At 39.8% G+C, this 26,062-nt stretch overlaps 1 protein-coding gene across 3 annotated transcripts in view; it reads left to right on the forward strand.

Moving 5' to 3' along the window:
• CHRDL1 (chordin like 1) overlaps window positions 1–25,200 on the forward strand; it is a 183,757-nt gene extending 158,557 nt beyond the window's left edge. For 2 of the 3 annotated variants that reach the window (XM_056125803.1, XM_056125804.1), the window contains exons 8-12: window positions 1,496–1,664; window positions 6,798–7,007; window positions 15,848–16,015; window positions 20,968–21,057; window positions 24,891–25,200. In XM_056125803.1, coding sequence (XP_055981778.1) covers window positions 1,496–1,664; window positions 6,798–7,007; window positions 15,848–16,015; window positions 20,968–21,057; window positions 24,891–25,021 — 768 coding nt within the window. In that variant the 3' untranslated portion in view covers window positions 25,022–25,200. The remainder of the gene's footprint in view (window positions 1–1,495; window positions 1,665–6,797; window positions 7,008–15,847; window positions 16,016–20,967; window positions 21,058–24,890) is intronic. The other variant, XM_056125805.1, reaches the window with a different exon arrangement.
• The last annotated feature ends 862 nt before the right edge of the window (window positions 25,201–26,062 follow it).

Consider the following 26,062-nt stretch of genomic DNA (forward strand, 5'->3'; position numbering starts at 1 on the left):
CTGTCACCCCTTCTCCTCAAAATAATTTCTGAAGCTAAATTTGCAACATATGTGTCTATGGAATATAACTGTAATAAAGTGTTTTATGGGTTGGTGGAGTTAGGAGAACCCATAACTTCCTTCTCAGGGTTCCCTGTTATTTCTCGCTAAATATAAGGAACTTCTTTTTAAATTGTCTGCAAGAGACTTTTTAATAGGCCCTCCCTTTATTTCTGTGTTGCCCTTAAAAACAGTATTTTTAGCTTTAAGCTTTGGGTTTCTATTCTTCATGCCATCTCCTAGCCCTAGTCTACATAAACTTCTATAAGTGGAGAAGGTAGCAGAAAATGTCCTAGTTATCAATCTTTTTTTGGTGTTTACATCACACTTCGCAGTACTCAGATCTTATTCTTCGGTCTGTGCTCCTGGGTCACTTCTAGAGGTGCTCAATGTACCTTATTTGATGCTGGGGATTAAACAAAGGTTAGTACCAGCAAGGCAAGAACCTTTTCAATGTACTATTTTTCCTATATCCCTTTTGAATCCTTGCTAAAAGAGCAACAGTTAGATTTTTTTGTACCTTAAGATTCTAATCTGTAATTAATAACAACAGTTTATATTATTGCATCCGATAAATATTTGATGAAGGCCTACTTGATAGACATTGTACTAGGTAGTAAGCAACAACAACAAATACTCTCTCAAGATTTCTGTACTGTTCTGTACAGCTATTTCTTTGTCTGCAAATATCTAGAGTCTGTGTGCCCTGCTGTATGATCTTTATGCTGTAACTTGCATTTTGAGTTTCATTTCATCTTTTATAGAATATTTCTACTATCTTTTCCACCCTACATAGTATCAGTATCACTATCACACAGTTGTGAATGTTTTCCTACTTTTAAAAATATTCCTCAAAGGATTCCACACTCTCACCTTTATTGCCTACCAAATAAAGTCCTCACACCATATCCTGTCATTCAAAGTCCTCCATGATCTGGCTACAACCTACTTTTGGAATGTTATTTTTCAACTGTTCCTTTTTATGGACTCTATGTTTTCAACTACACCTCAACTTGGAAATTTTGCCTGGAATATTCATCACCAACTCTGCCTGTAAAAAGTCTACCCACCTTCAGAGCCCAGGACATGCACCCTCACAACTAAGGCTCTCTTTCTCATCCTAATTTGCACTTCTCCTGTGGCATAAATCATATTATGCCTTGTCTTACAGTCTGCTAATTTACTTCTTAACCCCAATTGTGAGATTCTTGGGAGTTAGAAGGCATTAGCTTTTAAAGCTGTTTTCTCCCTCAGCAGTTTATCTGTAAATCTAGTTTAACTACCTATAAGAAGAGAGAAAAATATCTGCATATTGCCAGTACAATTTTACTTCTGTACTTCTGTTGATGTTGGTAGATATGCATTTAATATAAGAGTTCATCACTTATAATAATCAGATGTTTTTTAATTTTCACAGGTGGGTTTGGGGCACTAAACCTGTTCTTATATTTTATAGAGACACTCTTACCATCGCTCTTACTATGATCCTACACCAAGCCGACAGGCTGGAGGTCTGCCCCGCTTTCCTGGGGCCAGAAGTCACCGAGGAGCTCTTATAGATTCCCAGCAAGCTTCAGGCACCATTGTTCAAATAGTAATTAATAACAAACACAAGCATGGACAAGGTAAGGGGGATATTTATTTTGCAGTGAATTTATAGCAAGTTTTCAGTATCCCTGGTGTATGGAGTACTAGCACTAAGAAGAAACACTTTCTCCCATGCATATTATGCATTCACATGTTTATCACTCCACTTAAATTCTACAAAGTATGTGTGGTCAAGTGATCTAAGGTAATACTTAAATACAATTTATATTTCATCTTTTAAAACTTTTTAATTGTATGGGATATGATGCCGCCAGCAGGTCAATCTGTACCTGTGAGGTGAGTGCATCAGCAGCCTGATGGCGCTTTCAGACTTCCAGATATACTAAAATTGCTGCTGTGCCTTTGGCCAGACCCCAAAAACTTCGGGCAAAGTTTACCAAGAAAGTAAATGGCCAAAAGTTAGGTATGTGGGAAACACACCCACAAACCACCTCCGGCTCAGCTATATAATTGGACGCATGGCCTCTGGTTCCTGATCAAACTGCTTAACGGCCATGATCCCAGAGACTCAGAAACAAATCTTGAAACCCAGTGGCTTTTGGCAGAAATGCATCCGGTCCCTGCAGTAGGTTACTGGCGCCAGGCTACCCCAGGTGGGAATAGGTTTCGTGCCTTGGCCTGTTCCCTCCAGAGGCCCGGTAGCCATCATTCTCCAGAGGCTATTGGACAGTCAGGTTTGGGCCCACAGTGACGAGACATGTGGGGCCTCAAGGGATGGGGGTGGAGCCAGCCCTTTCTCTCCACCCCAACGAGACCCTGAGTCGCCACCCACGAACGGCCTCTCTGGCTCGTGATAAGCTGTTTAGCAGTCATGATCCCAGAGACTCAGAAACAAGTCTCAAAACCCAATGGCTTTTGGCAGAAATGTGTCTGGCCATGCAGTAGGTTACTATTGCCGGACCACCCTAGGGGGGAAAGGGTGTTGTCCCTCTGCCTGCTCCTCCTTGGCGGTTCAGTGGCTGTCATCCTCCAGAGGCCATTGGACAGTCAGGTTTGGGCCCACAGGTACGAGACACACGGGTCTCACAGGATGGGGGTGGAGCCAGCCCTTTCCTCACCATCCCAACAAGACCCCAAATCACCGCCCATGAACGGCTTCTCTGGCTCCTGATCAAGCTGCTTAATGACCATGATCCCAGAGGCTCAGGAACAAATCTCAGAACCCAGCAGGTTTTTTTTTTTACGAAATCCCTCCAGATTTAATTGTCAAAATTTTAGAATTTCAAAGTTGCGTGGCCACTACTGCAGACACGTGACATCATATATTATTCATAACCAGCAATAGAAAACAAATTGTCTACTGTTGCCTTTTCGGCAGATCTGAGTTTTGGGCTAAAATCCCAAATAATAATTGTGGGTCTCATATCAAAATATTGAATGTAATCAAAGAAGAGAAAAAGTAATTTTGAAATCATCTGCCCCACAGGTAGGGGGAGGGTGTGGGATGGAGGTGTACTGGGGTTTTTGGTGGTGGAGAATGGGCACTGGTGAAGGTACGGGTGTTTCATTGTATGACCGAGACTTAAACCCAAAAGCTTTGTAACTGATCTCACGGTGATTAAATAAATAAAATTATTAAAAAATGGAAAAAAAACTAAGATGGAGTTCATACACAATTCAATCAGACTAATCAATGGCTGAATAGATAGCAGTACTCCTACATAAAAAACTTTTTAATTGAACCACTGTGAGATAAACCCTTATAAAGCTGTTCATGATCAGATTTTAGTCATACAGTATTCCAATGTCCATACTTGGTGAGGGCCTACACCCTAAAGAGCAACAGGGTAAGGTCAGTTCTCAGGAGCAAAATGCTTTCACACCTCTCTCGCTTCTTTTGGGCATTGTTGTTTGCAATATTGATAGGTTATCAAGAATATCCCGTTACCTACTTTTAACCCTCAGTTCTTGTCCAGCGTGATCATTCTTCTCTATCTTACCTATCCTCAGCCACACACACTTGTGGATAGATAACCATTGACCAGTCCTCCTAACCCCTGTTTTCCCTGGTCATGTATTTCATAGTTTGTGTTTCAGTTTCATCTATCCTTATTTAAAAGAAAAAGTCAAGAGTACAAAGAAAATATGGCAGCCTCAAACATGTTCTTAGTTGCCTCTGGGCATTAAAGAATCTTTGGGTGTTTAACAGAATGAGTGTTTTTTCCCAAGTGGAATGAATACCTTACTTAAAATGCTCTGAAGCTCTTGCCAATCTATGCCTTAGAAATGTCTATTCTCATGCCTCATCCTGGGGTTCTTATTAAATGTACATACTCAGGGCCTCAAATTTTTAAACAGGGAGATTGTTCTTAGAAATGAGTAATCCCGTGAGAAATCCAGAGACCTACTGGCTGAGCCTGGGAAGGCTAAGTAGCTTAACACTGACATGCACTCTTCCCTGCTAACCAATAGGCACCCACACATGTCTATGGTACTGTTCAGGAACACTTCCTGCTTTGAGCTTTCTGGCCGCCAACGCATCCTCTTCCAAAGTAGTGGGTGTGGGTGGGGAAGTTCAATCTATTGACTGCTTATTACTTTTTTTAAGGTATCATATCAACCAGCAATTTGAAGCAAAAGCTCAGCTGGTTCCTTTTTATGAAACCGCAAACGTGTTTTGTTTCCTTTAAAGGAAAAACAAATCAAAGGCAGTTCTCTGAATAGGTTAAAGGTAATAAATTATTAAACCAAATGATTGAATAACATGGGTGAAAAACAATCCGTTACAAAGAACTCCTACTATAAATCTCAGCAAAGCTAGTCAAGCCAAAGCTAGTTGATCACATCTGTTACTAGTTAGATGTAAATTTCAGATTACAGATAAAAAAATTAAATTGCTTTTGAAACTAACAGGCTTAAAAGAAGAACAATCAAAATAAAGCTCTTAATAAAATGGTGATGTATTAAAAGAACTGGAAATATTTACTATTGATCTGGGTTTGATTTGAAATTTATTATTTTTAACTTCCAAGGCATTCTGATATGAATTTTTAAAAGGAGGAGAAGGAATTAGGTAAAGATCCAATTTGATTTTAAATCTTAAGTTGCCTCCAATAGATTCCATTTGCTGTGAAAGTATTTCAAAGTCTTTAAAAATATCAGGGAATGGACTTTGAAAACTCTAAATCCAATAATTTTCATAGGCCTCTTCATTTTCTGGGCAGAGTCTCATCCCTTGATTCTGTGTCTTACAAAAGACCAGCTGGTTTACATTTATTCATTTGCTCCCATTGATTTGGATTCTGGAGTTTCGCTCCTGACCTTTCTATTATAGTTCACTGAAGAATCACTTGTTCCCACTCCCACTGCTCAATGCCCTAGCAAGATGATTCAAAATTATCTTGGACATTTGTTGGTGGGGTGAAGGCTGCATTTTCCTCTTGAGAACTGACTTCACCCTGTGTACATTAGGGTGTAGGCCCTCACCCAGTATGGATTGTTTGTTTAGTCCAAATGGTTAGGGGAGACAGAACCTAGTTATATAACTTCTGAATCTTGCTTACTGTTCCTTAGCCCTTCTGCTAACAATTTACTCCTTTGAACCACCTCTACTTGTTACCTTGACAAAATCAAAGAGGGTGAAAAAGGATGCTGCCATTAGGACTTTAGTTCAGCCTACATTTTCCTGAAGCGGACTGTATACCCAATTACATACCACTATCTCAAAAGAAATCTGAAAGGAAAGAGAAGTGAGGGAAAAAGAGAATCACACATCTGGCTTCTCTTGTAAGTCTGTCCACAGCACTGAGTTTCACAATTCAGCTATCAAGTCCCCATTTTACCTCACTGTGAGGCTGGGATCTTCTCTGGTTCCTTGAGTTCTTGGAAATCTTCACATATATTGACCTGTTTGAGTGTCTAGTACTATAACAGTTCTTGCAAATGACAGTAAAAGGCAGCCAACATCATCCATATTTTCTAATGTGACCCAGTGGACTTGATGAGAAAGAAATAGCTGGTGATTCATCCTTCTGAGGCCATTGTCTTCTAGCCAAATCAGTCAATTCCTAGAAACGCCCCAAGTGAGGCTTTTTTTATTCTACCCTAGCCCCACCTTAAGTGATACAACCCACCCTAGAGATGTTATTGATTGGGATGCAGACAGGTCTCCCTGGGTATGATGAGGTGATGGGAATAATGAGAAACACATCCAGACCCAGTCATGGCTTGAAATCTCCAGAATGCCTCAGCACTCTCACAAACTGAGAGAACTTCTCAAAACTTCATTTTCAGTCCTATGCACCTCTTATCCTGAAGTCGAGCTCCATTCCTTATAGTAGGAGATAGTTTCCTTTGGTTTGCATTATAGGATATTCCTGCATCCCCTTCCCTTCACAGGCCTTTGTCTTGTAGTCCAATACTTGATGCTCAAAAAATTTGAAGCCAGTGATTCCACTTCATCTCAACAAATGTGAGATCACACAAGAATACCTGAAGGGCAGGCAGTGATTTGTTGTAGCTGAATCTCTGTAGCCACTGTAAAGAGAGGACACTGATGGGGATTAGATATATAAAAGACACCCTTTAATAACTTTCCCAATAGGTGTGAATCCTGGCCCTCTCAATCTTCTTTAAGTACCTTCCACTTGTACCTGAGAACAGGACAGCAACATGAATTTTCATGTAAATCTATGTTTACAAATCATACTCTCATAGAATTTTACATTTCCAGTGGGTTTATTTCAAGACCTGGAAAGTACAGGTCCACTGTGAAGCATATTAATTTTTACATATAGCTTTCCTGGGTAGCAAATCTCAAGGGAAAATTTTCACTCATAGAAGCACATGTATTTGGGTGATATTAGTCCTCAATATAGCTTCAGGTACTAATACTACATCGTACTTAAAGTTCCGTATCATATATTCAAGACAGATAAAACTCTACTTTCATTAATTTAATTCTCCTTCAAAATTTATTGATGACCCAATATGTGTCAAGAACTTGAGAGTATTCAGAGGTCACTGCTAAGAGCTTGAAGAGTTGCTGATTGTAAAAGAGGTCCAAACTGTCTTTTAGGTTAATATCTCCATGCCAGGTCATGATAAAAAGGAAGACACATTTCTTAACACGTTCAGGAATTGAGATTTGAGCACAGGGATCCATTTTAGTTCTCTAGTCTTTAATTCTCATTCCATTTTTTCCCTTTCAGTATGTGTTTCCAATGGAAAAACCTATTCTCATGGCGAGTCCTGGCACCCAAACCTCCGGGCATTTGGCATTGTTGAGTGTGTGCTATGTACTTGCAATGTCACCAAGCAAGAATGTAAGAAAATTCACTGTCCCAATCGCTACCCCTGCAAGTACCCTCAAAAAATAGATGGAAAGTGCTGCAAGGTGTGTCCAGGTAAAAAGACAAAAGGTACGTTGAACAAAAATGATCATTGTTTGGGGGAAATAACAGTTTGTGCTTATTAACTGCTTAGTTGAACTGCCCTCAGATCAGAATTCTGGTGTCACTCCTGGCAGTGCTCAGGTAACCAGTGTCAGGGGCTGAACCTAGGTCTTCATCCTGCAAAGTATGCTCTTGGTTCTTTGACTTATCTCCAGACTGTGTTCACTGGGGCCCCTTGGAGGGGGGCGTGTTGAGTTTCCCTCCATGCCTTGAGCAAAGCCCTGGCAGCCAAAGAACTCCGGAACCCAGCCACAGCCATGCTCAAGGTCACTCTCCACACATTCAGATGAGCGTCACACATGTAAGAACTTGCTTAGGAACCCAGGAGTGCGGGACCTGGGGATGAGATCTCCAAGCCTTCTCAGATCAGGACTGGGCCTCCTCCACCAAAATCCCCCATTTTCCAGTAGCTAGGCAGTTACACCCACAAACTGGCCCCAGTTACCATGCAATTCCATTAAAGGCCAAAATCCAGAGACTATAAAACAAAACTCCCAGAAGCTCACGGCCGCATTTACGGTCGTGTGACCTCTTATAGTCTAGTTCTCCCTCGAGGAGAACCTGGCAAGCTACTGAGAGTATACCACCCGTATGGCAGAGCCTGGCATGCTCCCCATGGCATATTCAATATGCCAAAAACAGTAACAATAATGAGTCTCATTCCCTTGACCCTGAAAGAGCCTCCAATGCAGCACCTCTGGGAAGGACGAGTAAAGAGAGGCTGCTAAAATCTCAGGGCTAGGAGGAATGGAGATGTTAGTGGTGCCTGCTTGAGCAAATAGATGAACAATAGATGACAGTGATACAGTGATCTTCAGACCTTTCCATATGGTCATTATTCATGTTTTTAAGCTTCATAAATACAAATAAACTGCCATGTAATTAAAATGATAGTAAATGTGTTAACTAATTTTATTTTTCCTCTCTCAAGGGGATGATCAGTAAGAAATTAGTACTCAAAAATACTGGGGACATGCTGTGTCTACCATATCTCTGAATCCTTGTAGTACCAAACACCAAACTTATGCCTTGTTTCCGAAATAATAGAGAAATCAGGTTATTATAATTATATACGATGACTAGCTTTATCTTTATTTTTTATCTCTAACTCATCAGAGCACCATCACATCTGCTTTCTTTTGAGACAGAATGAAGACAAATTGAATACAGTAGAAAGGAAACTAGATTTTGTTTCTAATCTAAGTGAACCTTGGAAATGTGCTTGTTATGCTTTGGTTAAGACCAGTCACATCTGTACAATGAAAAGTTAACACAATTGGTTTCTAAGCTCTATTCCAACTGTGGAATTCTAGAAATGAGGACGATTACTAAGGTTGAGAAAACTGGTGTGTATAAAGTATCTTAGAATAAAATAGATAATAATTGTATTTCAGCGTGCTTTCACCCCATTGACCTTTCAACCTGTAGAAAATGTTGATTGCCCCCAAATGAAAATTATTGTTCAAATGATGTTTTAAACACAGAAGATAGATTCAGTTATAACAAAATATCGGGATTAATAGAGTATGGGATTGGTAATCAAGCATTTTATCCTGGCACTGACACTGGTTTCCTATGTGAAAAAAATGGGATTTATGTCTCAAAGCCTCAGTTTCTCCTCTGATAAATGAAATGGTTACAGTAGATTATTTTTTATGTATGAGTACTGCTATTTATTCAGCACTGATTAGCTGATTGAATTGGGCATGAACTCCATCTTACTTTTTTTCCCAATTTTTATAATTTTATTTATTGGATCACCATGAGAGCAGTTACAAAGCTTTCGAGTTTAAGTCTCAGTCATACAATGAAACACCCATACCTTCGCCAGTGCCCATTCTCCAACCCCCAAAACCCCAGTATACCCTCATCCCACACCCTCCCCCTACCTGTGGGGCAGATGATTTCCACATTACTCTCTTTCTACTTTGATTACATTCAATATTTTGACAGCAGACCCACCATACTATTTGGGATTTTACCCCAACACTCATATCTGCTGAAAAGGCAACAGTAGACAATTTGTTTTCTATTGCTGGTTATGATTAACATATGATGTCGTGTAGCTGCAGTAGTGGCCATGCGACTTTGAAATTCCGAAATTTTAACAATTAATTTTGGATGGATTTCTGCCATAACCTGCTGGGTTTCGAGATTTTTTCCCGAGTCTCTTGGATCATGGCCTTTAAGCAGCTTCATCAGGAGTCAGAAAGGCCATTAGTTGGTGAGGCCCTGCATGTCTCATCACTGAGGGCCCAAACCTGACTGTCCAATGGCCTCTGGAGGATGGCGGCCACCAAGCCATCTAGGGGGAGCAGGCAGAGGGATAGCACCCTTTCCCGCCTGGAATGGCCTAACAACAGTAACCTACTGCGGGGTCCGGACACATCTCTACCAAAAGCCACTGGGTTTCGATATTTGTTTCTGAGTCTCTGGGATCATGGCCGTTAAGCAGCTTGATCAGGAGCCAGAGAAGCCATTCGTGGATGACGACCCAGGTTCTCATTGGGACGGGGAGGAAAGGGCCGGCTCTACCTCCATCCCATGAGCCCCCACGTGTCTCGTCACTGCGGGCTCAAACCTGACTGTCCAATGGCCTCTGGAGGATGGCGGCCACTGAGCCACCAAGGGGGAGCACGCAGAGGGACAATACCCTTTCCCCCCTGGGGTGGCCCGGCGACAGTAACCCATTGTGGGGTCCGGACACATTTCTGCCAAAAGTCATTGGGTTTCGAGATTTGTTTCTGGGTCTCTGGGATCATGGCCGTTAAGCAGTTCGATCAGATACCAGAGAGGACATGCTTCCAATTATATAGCTGAGTCGGAGGTGGTTTGTGGGTGTGTCTCCCACATACCTAACTTTTGGCCATTTACTTTCTTGGTAAACTTTGCCCCCAAGTTTTGGGATCTGGCCAAAGACATAGTAGCAATTTTGGGGTATCTGCAAATCTGAAGGCACTATCAGGCTGCTCATGCATTCACCTCACAGGTACAGAGTGACCTGCTGGCGGCACCATACCCCCATACAGTTGATTACTCTTAAGACCTGCCCACCTACAGCGTTCAAGGAGCCAATGAATTAGTTGCTTCCAGATAAATGACTTTAGCATTTCTTATAACCTCCCAACCTGAAAACATTTAAAAAACACATATGAAAAGCAAAATTTAATGTAGAAAGAGCTCATGCTTTCCCTTCCATTCAGTTTCATATGAGTAGTAGGTAAACATGAACTGAGTACTTCTTCCTGTAAACCAACGTTCCCAAACTTCTAGCACATTGGAATTTCCTGTTCACCTAGAATACTTCTAAAAGTCCTATGTCGTATCCCCGAAGATTATAACCTAATTTATTTGGGGTGTGATATAAGCTTTGAACATTTTTTAAAAAATGCATATGGTACTAATGTGTAGGCACATTTAGGAACTATAGCAGTAGTCCCCAGGGTGATTTATGGTCTCACTATAAGTAGTGATTAAAGCAACACTTGGTTGTTAGTTGGAAATGCAGTTGCTCAGGCCACCACCCCAGATCTACTACATCAAAAGCTGATTTTTTCACAGGCTCTTCTAGGTGACTACAGTGTATATTAAAGTTGAGAAGTGGTAAAAAAAGGTAAAGGTAAAGGCCCTCCCGTTGTTCGTCGATTTGCTTGAGCAGGCCCAGTAACATCTCCATTGGAGACTTTGTTGTTACTGTGTTTGACATATCGGATACGTCATGGGGAGCTTGCCAGGCTCTGCCGTGCGGGCGAGATACTCTCGGTAGCTTGCTGGGCTCTCCGAGAGGGGCGGAGGAATCGAACTCGGATCGGCCATGTTGGCTGCGTGCAAGGCAAACGCCCTACCACTGGCGCGCACCTGTAGTCCCAGCTACTTGGGAGGCTGAGGCCGGAGGATCGCTTGAGTCCAGGAGTTCTGGGCTGTAGTGTGCTATGCCAATCGGGTGTCCGTACTAAGTTCGGCATCAATATGGTGACCCTCTGGGAGCGGAGGACCACCATGTTGCCTAAGGAGGGGAGAAGTGGTAATTTATGTAATAAATAGAATATTTTTTATGTAATGACCCTCATCTTCCAGATGAGGAGCAGGTGTGAACAGGAAAGATAAGAACTATGTGATATAGAGTATAATAGTGTTCTTCAACCACAAGGACATAGGGCAGAAATGTTGAAAACTGCTGGTCTACCACCTCAGTTATAACTACTGGTTCATGGATGTATGATGGCATGCACAGCAGACACTATTTCACATGTGTAAAAATGTTGAGGAACGTTGGAGTAGGGAATTGAGCATTGAAACTGATGAGGAAAGGTACTCATTAAGGGGAGAGAGTGCACATTGAAGATGCTAAGGACATGGGGACTCCAACAACGCTAGTATGTTATGATTTACAAATTGTAATTTTACAAGTTCCTCAAACTTTTTAATGCTACTTAGAAGTAGTTCTCGAGCTCGAGTGGGCCCAGTAACGTCTCCATTGGAGACTTTGTTGTTACTGTGTCTGGCATATCGAATACTCTCGGTAGCTTGCCGGGCTCTCCAAGAGGGGCGGAGGAATCGAACTCGGGGTGGCCATGTTGGCCACTTGTAAGGCGAACGCCCTACCACTGTGCTATCACTCCAGCCTTTACTTTACTTACTTACTTACTAGAAGTAGTTCATAATTTTTTTCTGTGAAGAATCTAGTGACTAAGTCATGTAAGTAATATAAAACAATAATTTCCAATAAAATTCAACCATTTCCTAAACTATGCCAAGGTAAGATAAGCCTTCTAAAATCTTTCATTTTGTTGTGTGCTTATGATTTTTCTTATTCAGGTTATTCAAATAAAGGGAAAAATTAAAAAGGTGTGAGAACACAATGAAGACTAAATAAGCATTACCTTTTAAATAACTGGACTCTAGGGTTGCTGATGTTTATTAAATGGTAAATATTTAAACAAAATTTTATATATATTGTGTGCAGTATTGTAAATCCACTAAAATCACTATACAGGTGCTAGAGAGATAGTAAGCAGATAAGGCACATGCCTTAAGGCGAGCAATTCATCTTCTATCCCTGCACACATATGATCTCCCAATCAGTGTCATGGAGTGATCCCTAAGCACAGTTCCAGGAGTAAACCCTGAGAACAAACAGATGTGACCCCAAAATAAAACCAAAAAAAAATCACTGCACTTCCAGGCCTAATAGCACAGAATGATGCTTGCAATGTAAGTTTTAACCATAAGGAGCAAACTGTAGCACTGTAGCAATGTCCTCCCTTTGTTCATCAATTTTCTCGAGCAGGCACCAGTAACGTCTCATTGTGAGACTTGTTACTGTTTTTGGCATATCAAATATATCACGGGGAGCTTGTCAGTTTTTACCATGTGGGCGGGATACTCTCAGTAGCTTGCCGGGATCTCCATGAGGGGAGGAAGGAATCAAACCCAGGTAGCCCCTTGCAAGGCCAACACCCTATCCTCTCTGCTATCTCTCCAGCCCAAAGAGCAAACTACAAAAGAATATGTATATTATGATCCCAATTCTTAATTGTAAAATGAAAGTGTCTATAATGTTTAGATTAAAACATAAGGGCTGGAAGAGCACATGGTAGAATATAAACGTGGACAAACTTGGATAACTGAATTATGGATTTTTTCTCCTTTTTAAGGTATTTTCTAAAATTTTAACAATGAACATTATTTTTTGTAATTAAAACAATAACAGCTATAATTATAAGAACTATACTGCTGAATCCCAATTAACAATATATTGGAAGAGTCTGATTGATTAAATCTTTTTCTCTGGAAGAGCAACTCTTCTTATTTTCTTCTTTTTTTGCCTTTTGGGTCACACCCAGTGATGCACAGGAGTTAGTCCTGGCTCGGCACTCAGGAATTACTCCTGGTGGTGCTCAGGGGACCATATGGGATGCTGGGAATCGAACCCAGGTGGTCCATGTGCAAGGCAAACGCCCTAGCCACTGTGCTATCACTCCAGCCCCAACTCTTCTTATTTTCATACTCTGCTAGATATGTATAGAGATAATGTATTGAGTAACATGGAATGAGAGTTTTTCTGCTCCATTCTGTGCACCTGTCTCTCAGTGAGCTAGACCTGGGTGTCTATATATTGAATCTCTCCATAATGACTGTGTCTAGCAATAACCATGATTCACATAAACCAGAATACATTCTGTAGGTACTCAACAACTTCAGAACTTCAGGAGCTCATTAACTCCTCTGTGCATGTAATCTGGAAACATCTATTATGTGCAAGACTATGTTACAGGCATTGAGGATAGATAAACAAGATAATTGAAGTTTACTTGGACAGCATTCTCCTCTCATTCTAGTGGGAAAATAAAGACAATGAACACAAAGTAAAAGATCATTTTAGGTTGTGATGAGTACCGAGAAGAAAAAGCAAGTAGAATGGGGCAGGGAGAAGGGACAATTTCAAAAGGGCAGTCAGGGAAGTTTTTTCTGAAGAAGTGATATTTGAGTAGACTCCTGAATAGTGTGAAAGGATGACAAGTGGAAAGATCATGACATTGTTGGCCTTTTAGAAAATAACACATGACACAGAGGAAAAGGAATGAAGAAGTGAGGAGGGAACAATATTGATGTAAAAAGAAATAGTAAACTAAGTTTTCTTTTGTTGATAAGGAAAAACTAGATAAATAAAAGTCACTGATGACCCAGCCAAATGTTTCATTGTAATGAAATATTGCAAGTTCCTCCAAGGAACAAACTAAGGCCAAAATAAAAGATGTGAATTTCTCTCTTTCTCCCTCCCCCTTGCTCTGACAGAGGCTGGCCTTGTCTTACATATCAGTGGCTACCTATAGACTTGTCCGTGCCTTCCACTTCCATTTTCACCTTTAGCCCCCACCATAACATGAAATACCTGGGATTCTTAGAATTACATGCCCCTTTTGGATTACAACATAAAACCACCCCTTTATGTCTTTAACCATTTACTGGGCTAGGAACATGCTGCTTCTTCATTACTTATTAAAAAGTAGTTTATTTCCTAAGACTAGAGAATCAGGACATCGTTGTTCTCAATGGAAACTGGAATAGTCAGAAAATAATTCAGGATAACTCTGATAATAAATGAAAATAGATGAACATTGAGTAATCAGAAAGCACCTTGAGGTGAAGGATTTAGAACAAAGCACATGTTTCCTAGTCCATAGTTAAGAAGGTGTATGTTTCCTAGTTAATACTTCCAAAGACAAACATTCTTTACTTACTCTATATTTTAAAGTGTCAGTCAGAGTTGAATAACTGATTGAATGATTTTTGTAATGTCTTTTTGATGAGTCATTTATGGAAGGGAGGGTATTGTGGTGCAAGGTTACTCTTTAGGAAATAAATAGAATTTTTAGCTCTGTTAAAGGTCCTGATAATACAATCCTAAATTTCCTACAGCAATTATAGCCATAATAAATTATATACAGGTGAGTCAGATTCAGCAAACACACTTGGCTATCATTCCAAGGTTGATAAATATATAGAGCATCCTATACACTCAGTGGCATCCTCCTTCCCCCAACAATTTGAAAGTTCTGCCATATCTCTTAATTACCTGCTATCCAAAAGAGTGGCCCACTGAGTTGTTAAATATTTGAAAATAAAGTAGATTGAATTTACGATTCTGTACAAATTGAGTAACCCAACTTGGAATCATCAAGGGAAGACTAGTTTTATCCTAGTGCCAAAATGGTGATGAGAGTGTGGATACTAGTCAAGTCAACAATAGACATGCAATCACAATTTAATTACAACTTCTCTCAGTGCCTTTGATCTCCTAACATTAGCTTCATAATTTGGATCATAGGTGCAAGGCACTCAACACTCATCAGTTTTATCAGTTCTTTTTGATAGGTGGCTTCTGCACACATTGAAAGTCTTCAGGGTATCCACAATTTCTCCTTTTTCCCCTGATTTGAAGTGGTTGCTGATTAGGAGGTCTGTAATAAAACTTAATTCACAATAACTAAACAAAAGAAGCTCTTTTTGGTAGAAGTTGAAGGGGAAGGTAAGGAAGAATGGGAGTATTAGAGGCCTGGTATCTTTATCCCAGAGAGTTGAAATCCAGAAATTTAGTTTATACTTTAAATGACCCATAATTGAGGGATTTGATTATTTTTTTGCATCTCCCAACCAATCATTTGGCATAGCATACATATGATTAATCTAACATCTAGCTTTTGGCTCTAGTGTTGATCCGGTATTATAGTTCCTCTCACAAACAAATCAAAGAGCGTTCAGAGATGTCAAGCCAATTTGGATGATGCTTGGGCAAGTATATGCACATAAATGAGTATCATAAATGTGTTCTATGTATACTTAAATGATGTCAAGGAACTTAATCAAGGGTCTTTCTCAGCCCATTTCCTGGATTTCTGTTGTCAACACTGAGCTAGACAGATTTTGAACATTACTTAACAGGAAAAATCCTATGGTCTCTCAAGTGTCTAAGAGATTCATACCTGACCACATTCTTCATGACAGTTGGTGCCCCTCATGTTGTTGTGTGCAGATCCAGTTTAGTTTGTGGTCCAGCACTCTTCAGAATTTGTCATTATATGGGCTTAAAGTAATGCGTATATCCTCTTCTGTTTCTTGGCAACTGTTACAGACCAACCTAAGCTGAGCCAAGTAAATATTGGTAAAATTTCCTTTCCATCTTTGTAATAATGTTATAAGTTACTTACTTTTGATGAGTGTGAGGTGTTAGGAACAGTGAATAACTTAAATGTAGAAGTTTGTTTCTAACCATGACAAAACTATACTTGGTTTCCTGATTCCAGAAGAACTTCCAGGCCAAGGCATTGACAGCAAAGGCTACTTTTGTGGGGAAGAAACAATGCCAGTGTATGAGTCTGTGTTCATGGAGGATGGGGAGACAACCAGAAAAATAGCACTAGAGAATGAGAGACAGCCTCAAGTAGAGGTTCATGTTTGGACCATTCGAAAGGGTGAGCAAAACAACATTAATCTCTTGTAACATTTTTATAAGAGGTACAAAGGAAAGAAAGGAAGAAGCACTTTATTTAAAGTTTGGTTTTAACCTGTTTCAATTTTGGGGTAAGGAAAACATGGTTGTTGTTATAACCTTAAGATGTTTTAAAATTTTTAATTGAATCACCATGAGCTGCCCCATTGCAAAGTTGACCATGATTGGGTTTCAGTCATGCAACGTTCCAACACCCATCCCTTTACCAGTGCACAATTCCTGCCACCAATATCCCAAGTTTCCCTCCTGCCCTACCTCAGCCTGCATCTATGGTAAACACTTTTCCCCTGTGTGTGTGTCTCTCTCTCTCTTTCTTCAGGTACTGTTTTAATGCTGTTACTGAAATTGTATCATGTATTTAACTTTACCCTCTCTAGCACTTAAATCTTGTCAAGAGTGATGATTTCCATCTATCATTATCATAGTGGTCCCTTCTCTGTACTAACAGTACTCCCTCAACTTGTGGCAAGCTTCCTACCATAGAACAATCTTCTGTTCGTCATTTCTACTGTTTTTAGGTATTGTGTTAATCACCTTTAGTTTTTGACTATGGTGTAGTCTCTAGCTTCTTATGCAGGGTCATGATGTTTTAAAATAATTTTTATATCATCAATAAACATTTGCTTTGTATACACATCTTATATACCTCTGTACCCAGGGCTATGTAAAAAATTCTTAGGCAAAAGGGATCATGAGTGGAAAATGTTTATGAATCCCTGACATGTGCCAAAAGTACAGACCCCTAAATTTTGTTGTTTTTCTCATATCACAAAGGACTGGGGGAGAGGTTCTCAAATTTGTCTAAATATCAAAATAATCTTGAAATGGAATTTTAATTACAAGTAACTGGACCTATCCCCAGAGATTCTTATTCATTTGTTGGACATGGAGTCTGAACATGTATGTCTTTTTCCTAAAAGTGTTTTTTCTTTCTTTACTTATTTCTTTTAAAATGGGCATCTAGGGATTCAAACAGTAATCTACTGTTCTATCCAATAAGAAGCATAACAAACACAAAAATCCACTTGTCTTTGTGTTTCTAAGTTACTTGAATCATGCTATGTACATTGCAATAAGACCATTTTACTCTTATTTTGTGATGTAAGATATTTTTATCGAAACTTATTTAGAAAGATGTGAAGGGAGAGAGAGGGAGAAGTGCATGTTCAAGAGATAGCACAGGTTTATCTAGAATGGAAATAGGAAAGCAAAGTAGCATCAAGACAGACAAGCAAGAAACATGTTCAAGGGAGAACAAGAGCTTGAAAAGCAAGTCTCACAAGAACAATTTAAAATATCTTGCCTTCCTACAAGATGATTATAATATCACCCAGATAACAATATTACTTTTGATACCCAATTCTTTTCTTATTTTTCACATTAAATTACCATAGCAATTCACATTATGGGGGATTTGTTGTTGTTGTTATTTGATTATGTTAAAGCATTACTTTAAGCCCATATAACGTCCGAGGTGGCAAAACAGTGCAGAGAAGCGATCAAGGATGATATCAAAGACAGGAGAGCAGCAGTGCTGGTAGATGCGGCAGATGCAGGGAAAAGCATTCATAATGCCCGCCTGACCTTCACCAACTACAAGACCAAGATGACTGCCCTCCGACATCCTGATGGATCTATCACATCTTCCAGAAGGGCAATGGAGAAGATTATTCATAACTTCTACTCATATCTCTTTAATAGCCACGTCCACTTGCCCATATACCAAATTCCACAGGATAGATATGTTGTTCCCAATGTTCTCCCTTCCGAAATCCAACATGCCATTTCGTCGGTAAAGAAACAAAGATCACCTAGCCCAGACAAGGTCAGATCTGAACACCTGAAGAACTTACCGTCAGTACTCATCAATACACTGGCTCGGCTCTTCACATGCTACCAGTCTGAATGCAAGGTTCCATTCCAATGGAAAACCAACAAGACTGTACTACTATACTAGAAGGGAGACATCCACAATATTGGAAACTATCGCCCAATCTGCCTATTGTCTGTCATCTACAAACTGTTCACTCAAGTCATCCTGAATAGGATTGGCAGAACACTAGATGAAGGACAACCATGTGAACAAGCCGGGTTCTGCAAAGGATTCAGCACCATCGATCATATCCACATGATAACTAAGCTCTTTGAGGTTTCTCAGGATTTCAAGATGCCGCTCTGTCTAAAGTTATTGACTTAAAGAAGGCCTTTGATTCTGTTGAGATGGAAGCGGTCACAGAAGCCCTAGCCAATCAGGGCGTACAAACTCAATACATCAGGATCCTCGGTGAGCTCTATTACGGATTCACTACCAGAATATCACCATTTTACAAAGAAGTAATCATCCATGTCAAGAGAGAGGTTCGGCAGGGTGAACCCCATTTCACCAAAATTCTTCAGTGCCACCTTTGAGAACATCATGCAATGACTGGAATGGGAAGGAATGGGAGTAAAGATAGATGGTCGACAACTACACCACCTCTGCTTTGCTGATGACATCGTTCTAATAACACAAAACATTAGCCAAGAGGCACAAATGCTGACGGACTTCGACCGTGAGTGTGGAAGGGTCGGATTACAACTGAATCTCACAAAGACAATCTTCATGAGAAACAGTCTTGTTCCTGATGTTCCATTCACTCTCAACAGAACCACCATCTCAGAATGCAACAGTTATATATACCTAGGTCAAGATATCAACATGATGAATGACCTGGCACCTGAGTTACGCAGGAGGAAGAGAGAGGCTTGGAATGCCTTCAAGACCATTGAAGAAATAACTAAGAGGACAAAGAACCTCCAGCTCCGAGCATATCCCTTTGATTCCACTGTTCTTCCTGCATTAACATATGCCTCAGAGACCTGGGCCCTACGAAAACAGGATGAGAAGATGAGAACGCTATTCGGGTCTCTCAGAGAGGAATTGAAAGAGCTATGCTTGGAGTATCATGCTTCACTCAAATGAGAGATAGAATCCAGAGTTCCGATCTCCGTCAATGCTCAAGAATCAGGGACGCTGTCTCATTTGCCAAGGCATCAAAAATCAGATGGGCTGGATGCATAATGAGGTTTAGAGATGACCGCTGGACTAGAGCCATTACTGACTGGACTCCACGGGACATCAAACGATCGTGTGGACGCCCACCTACAAGATGGTCAGACTTCTTCGTCAAGACCCTGAATGATTGGTTTGAGGCTCTGCATATTCCTAGAACGAGCAGATGCCATTGGGCTACGCTAGCACACAACAGGGATGAATGCAGATATTACTGGCACCTGCTCGAGTAAATCGATGAGTAACGGGGTATCAAGTGATCAAGTGATCAAGTTATTTGGGGGCCAAAACTTGCTTGCTCAGGGTTTTCTCCAGGCCCTCTGCTCAGGGATCTCTCTTGGAAGAGCTCAGAGAACCATATGCAATTCTGGGGATTGAACCAGGTCAGCTGCACTCAAGGCAAGTGTTCTGACCACTATTCTATCTCTCTGCTCCCCAAAGCACAGTCTGTTTATTGTTATATTAAGAGTATTAAAATCATTCCGTGATTATAAAACTCCTGTAAATAGGTATCCAAGTGTAGAGGGGATTTATTTTATGGAAAATATGCACATCATTTTTCTACTGGTTCCAGTATAAGATTGAGAAAGCTCAAATTTTATTATGCTCTAGCACAATGTGAGGAAATGTTTTTAAATGAATTTACTTGGTCCAATCCCAAAAAGATCAGTTTAGTAGGGTCTAATCATTTTCCTTTTTAACTAATAGCCATGTTATTCCAATGCATGTGACACTAGGATCATACATTGAGAAACATCTACTTTAGTACATATGTGGCTTTTTTCCTCTTCCTTTTCACAACAGTCTTTCTTGAAAGACGGAGTTCTTCCCCATCCCTTTAAAAATATGCTAGAACACACATTTCAGATCTATGTTTATTTTTGTTATATGCTGAGGAATGTTGATTTTCCATTTACAACTTCTTTGCCTCTCTGTAACTGCTTACCTAGGACTAAGCACTGTTCTGTTGGCTTCCCTAGCTGGGAGGTCACTATTTGTCACCACACATTTCTCACACCACAGAGGCTGTGCAGTTGTTCTTTTTTTAATTTGCTAGTGTAGCATCTGAATAGCCTCTTGTTCATAGTGATGGGTTAATCAAGGTTTGTGCCCAATGGGCAGAGAAAACCCCAAGCTTTACTACAATGTTCTCTATAGATCTCTTGAGGATTGTTGAAGTAGGCTGATAACACACTACTTCTTAAATGCAAGGATATATTTCAGTTGTTTGTGTGCTATTCTAATAACAGATAGTCTAGCAAAGTTGAGGCTGTGTGTGCTCCCTTACGTTTAATGCTTCCCATTTTAATAAGGGGAAGCTAAAAGAGCTGGGAATATTTCCTAATGGAGATGGGAATATTTACACAGGGGAAAATATGTTTTGTTGCTAGTTCAAGAACAATGATGACTTCTCTATCTACACAATACCTGCCTACAATCTCACTGTTAGCTCCCAATTGCTTATCCAGGAGTAAAGTCCAGAGGTTTTGCAGAAACATATTTTACCCAGACTTGGGGCAAGGGAAAATTTCTAATACTGCCCTTAGCTTCAGAAACTCCAACAAGTACCCATGTTTTATTCCATGTGGCTTTCACTCAGAGGAGAGCCCATGGTCAGCTTCACTATCTCCCTTATCTCCATCCTCTGGAGAACTAGAAGGAAATCTGTGAGCGAAGGAAACAAATGGAGTCAATTATAACATTTGAGCAATCCAAGTTCCTGGTTAAGCACATTACACAGTCCAGCTCTATACTCCTAAGCCCCAGTAATGAGATGATATGGTCAGTCCAAGCAGAAAAAGGGGTTGGTTGTTCCAGAAAGAGTGTGTTTCACCACCTGAACCACTTTTGCTTGCCCCCAGGTATCCTTCAGCACTTTCATATTGAGAAGATATCCAAGAGGATGTTTGAAGAGCTCCATCATTTCAAGCTGGTTACCAGGACAACCCTGAGTAAGTGATACCTCACTCTCTTTATTGACACGGGAAAATACACTATTTTCCAAAGTAACAAAGAGAGCAATAAAGTGTCTTTGTGTTGCTAAAGAACAGTGACCATAAGGAGTGTACTCATGAAATGATGTTCTAGCTCTCTCTGGGTAACTAAATAGTGAACACAAAGTCTGAATGTAAACCGAAAAGCTTGATCATGGTGAATGCAATTTCAGATGTAGTCTAAGCTTAAGCTACCCTCAGGTTAAGGTTTCCTAAAACTCTTTAATAAAAACCGAAGTCTGGAGACTTGACAAAGTTCTCAAGATTCCAGATCTGGAATATTGTGGAACATTTATATCCGGAAGGACATGTCATTTGGTGGTAAAACTGAGAGAGAGAAAACAAATGCACATCAATTCCTCTACTTTATCAAAAGTTATCTTTTACTTCATAACTGCCTCTGGATGGACATGTTTCTTTGAAAGAACTCAGGTACTCAAGTAGACCTATAACCCTCACCCTTTATAAGCTAAATGGAGCCTAGGAATGTGATACTGCTTGGCAGTAGGGGGTGAGAAACCCTTCTTAAGGAATAAAAGGCACAGAATTTTTATCCACAGGGAATTCTGATAGACAAGACAGAACATAAAAATACCTTCAGGGCAAATTGTATAGTTCTGAGGAATTATATACCTAAGTGCTCAAAAGAATCTTCAGAGAACAATGAGATGAGAACCAGGTGGACTTAGTTAAGAAAGGCTTCAGGGAGGAGGTATGTTTTGAAAGAAAAGGGCGTAACTGAACAACAGGTCAGGAAATAAAGTTCAGGGAGAGGCTATAGACTGAGAGAAGACTGAACACAGAAGCAAACAAGAAATGTGGGTGTGAGTGGGTGGTTTGGGTGAGAAACAGTTACAAAGCCCCCATAAGATCTCTGGAAGATGAAAAAAATTCAAGGTAGGAAGTTGTCAGATGGCCTGGAAGAAGCCAATGAAAAACTTATATACAAGGCATGAGAATTTGCTGAAGGATAACAAAGTGTAATGATACATAAATGGTGCTTTAGAAAGTTGTTTTTGGCGGCAAGGTGAATTTTTTTAAGCACCTGCTTAAATTAAGCGAGATTTTGAAGAGCTCAACATGCCCTACAATGAAGCTGGACTTGATCTCCAGACCAGAGAACCCCAGAGGAGTTGGTTTTTTTTTTTCTGAGTGGGGGAGCTTCCCAAGCAGTGGAGGCCATTCCTGGCAATACTCAGCCCAGCTGCCCAAACAACTCAATGCTTACAAGGGTTTGAGGATATGTTGCTGCTCAGGCCTTGGGGTGCAAGGGACCACCCTAGTTAGTGCTTAGATCACCAGGAGAGTACTCACTGGTGCTTGGACAATTTCTCGGCTACAGCAAGAAATGCTCAGGAGAAGTTTTTTGTTTCTTTTTTCAACTTTTCAAATACTGTTTACTTCACTAAAACATGGAGACATGGAAAAGGTACATGTGCTACCTGCCCTTTTCCCACCCTCAACCCTATTAAGGTTTGTTAAAATAAAGTGAATGATGCATTTATGTTTGGTTTTTAGAAAGAGAAAGATATATTTGGTGTGTGGAATGAGAGATGTGGACTTTCAGTAAGAAAGCTGGTGGCAGTCTGCATTAGGAAGTTGTTTTATTTTATTAAGTAGGTCTCTTAGGTATTTTATTAATACAGGGAGGTGATGTTTCTATGTAAGATATCTCTGAGAATAAATTATCAAGGTCAGAATCAAAGAGAGAAAATAGTTTTACAGGAGTAACTTGTATAGTAACAGTTTTAAAGAACTTGTGAATGGTAGAACCATTAAACAATTGGAAACTTTAAAGTAAGCAGATTATGGCAAAAAAGAGTGTTTCAATTGAAACATGTTTAGATTAAAATATTTAGAGACTCTCTGAAAAGAAAATCCAATTAGTCAATTATTTATTCTGCAGGATACTGACAAACTGGGGAGTAGAATTCAAATGAAGGAGTTGGGAGTACTTACATGTAACTGAGATATAAAGGAGGCAGAGATAGCATTATATATACATGTATATATCAATAATATGGCTTTTGAAAATATCAATTTCAAACATGTTTTTGCTGATACTGTGAACAAAGCACTGTGTTAGGCACCCAAGGGACTTGAAATATTATTTAAACAAACTCTTTCCATGAAATATTATTTAAACAACTCTTTCCATAACAGTGAGGATTTGAAGGTGAAGTAGATGGGGTGTGCATCAAAATGTGTGCAGCAGAAGGCAGAAGGTAATGAGATGATCCTGTAGGGTCCCCCGGGGACAAAGAACAAGCCTGGCCTCTTATACAGTGCACCTTTCAGATACTAGCAGACAAAAAGGCTCTTGTAAAAACTTGTTCCTTTCCTGGCCATTCTTTTTTCTCCCTACCATTTCATTGAATCAAAGAAAATAGGGGAAAATGAAGAATCCGGTGTCAAAGGAGCAGAGAAATCAAGTCCTTAAGGAAGCAGGGTCATATGTTAATGTGACTAAAGAAAGAAAAGTGGCTCAAAAATTTGTGAGTTAAGAAGCACATAAATGAACATGGATCAGAAGTTCCCCAGGTTGCAATGCCATAATCACAAAAAGAGAAAAAGACTGAGGAGAGATCTACAGTGGGCAATTTATTAGGAAGAATATTTGACAGGACAAGGTAATAGCAGTAAAGATCTTGCCATTGAAAGACCAGGAAGGCTTTTTACTTTCAGATACAATTTAAATTGTATCACCATGAATTACAGAATTACAAAGTTATTCATGAATGAGTCTCAGGCATACACTGTTCCAACACCAAACAATTCACAAGTGTCCCCTTCCCTCCACCAACATCCTCAGTTTCCCTCCTGTGCCCCAGCCTGACTCTTGGAAGGCACTATTTTCTTTTTTTCTTCTTTCCTTACCTCTTTAGGTTCTGTGGTGTACAAGACTGTTACTGATAGGCATCATGATGTCACTTTACCTCCTTTTAGCACCAAGTCCAGGAACAGGAAGGCTTTTTAAAAATTTTAAAAAGAATGGTTCAGAAATGTAGGATGGTTTACAGTGTTTGACACAGAGGTCACACCAAAATAAAAATATATGTTAAATTAGCATAAAAGAATGTGCAATAGAGAAGTTGGTGATGATATGTTGGAAGTGTGAGACATTCTACAGTGGAAGAAGAGAAAATAGGGGATCGAAAGGATGTGAGAAGACAGAACAGGGAGTAGAAGACAAACAGCTGTGTTTATCTGAAGTGAATGGACTCACATGTGGGATATGAGCCATGGAATGGGGCATGGATTGAGGAATGTTTTAAAAGGGTATAAAGACAGCACACATGCATTGGAGAAATCACAGATAACTCAAGGTTGCTAGAAAAGCAAAAAAAAGTACTGTAAATAACCAAGTAAACCAAACCCACTATATGAGTCCCTGAAAGTAAGGAATGTACCAGACACTCGTTCCCCAAATGCTTTATATGACCTGGTGCTAAGTGAGCTGCCAAAACAGCTAATATCCCGATAGTGTAGCAATTTGTAAGTAAATGGTCAATATGCTGTAAAACTTCCAAACTTAATATCCAGATATTACCTGTGAGGACACAGTTATACATTATACTTGGATTCAACTGTTAAAATGAAAAATTCATAACCCATTGTCCATTTCTCATCCCAAAAATTGGCTTGGAGGTAATACTGAAGAAATAGCATGTCATTTGTATTCCAGCTTCCCAAGTCAGTATATAAGAGGGTGAGAATGAGGCATGCTTATTAGACTTAAAATTGGTTCTGTTCTCTTACACTTTCTGTGCAACTTTGTGTTTGTATTTTAGGCCAGTGGAAGATATTCACTGAAGGAGAAGCTCAGATCAGCCAGATGTGTTCAAGTCGTGTGTGCAGAACAGAGCTTGAAGATTTGGTCAAAGTTTTGTACCTGGAAAGATCTGAAAAGGGTCACTGTTAGATGAGGCAGAGGTATTGGAGAGGGTAAAGCAAAAAACTCAAGCTGCAGCTGGACTGCAGGCTTATTTTGCTTGAGTCAACAGTACCATAAAAACACAAACTCAAATGTAGGTTTTTTTTTTTTCACGACATGCACAGCCTAACTTTCTACTTTATGTGGAGTGGTGTGTCAGCCCTTAAACATCTCCTGCAAGGAGACTAGAGAAATCTTCAATTATTTGTGGAAGGAAGAGATATAGAACACCACAACTTGTTGTCAGGTTAAAGAGTAACAAAACCCCAGGGTTTCCATCAAGAAAGTTTTCCCATGAATGAAAGGGAAGGAAGTGAAATTTCTATTGTACAGCAAACATTAGTGTGGAAATTTTACCCTTTGAATTTCATAATACCTTGTCCTAAAACAAATAAATAATTCCCTATACTCATATACATGTAGGTGTATATATGTGTGCATGTGCTCATGTGTGTGTGTGCACACACACGCACATGCACACACACACACTACATCGCACCATTTGTTTTTGAGGTATAAACTCTCTCTTCCTTTCCCTTGAAAGTAGTTTTTTAATTGCTTATAACTTGGAGGGTAAATAAGGAATTGTATATAGATGTCTCTGCATCTGTGGTGGTGTTGAAGTCACAAAATATGGAGGCAGAGTGAAGATTAAAAATACAATTCTATGCCCATATTCACTTCGAATTGGCTAATAAGTTTTTCATGAATCCAGTTTTTCTTTCTCCCTGAACCTATGTCATCTCCATAGAGCTGTGAGAATTAGGCTAAATTTTCAGGAATTAAATCCATAAAGTACAAGATAATTGTGGAATACATGACGTTGATATAAATCAATGAAGTCCTTGTGTTCTCAAAATAAAAATCACCAGGAAATAATACAATATTCACTAATTTTCTTGAGGTTATAGTTATCTAGTTCAAAGAGTTTGGTTAAAAGATTAAATTATAGAAACACCTTAAAAGGAATGTTTCCTTTCTTCAATTATAGGAGTTGAATTTACTTTGCAAAAAAGGCTCAGTAATCAT

Source organism: Sorex fumeus, unplaced genomic scaffold (genome assembly GCF_029834395.1).
Source record: "Sorex fumeus unplaced genomic scaffold, SorFum_2.1 ptg000058l, whole genome shotgun sequence".
NCBI classification, from domain to species: Eukaryota; Metazoa; Chordata; class Mammalia; order Eulipotyphla; family Soricidae; genus Sorex; species Sorex fumeus.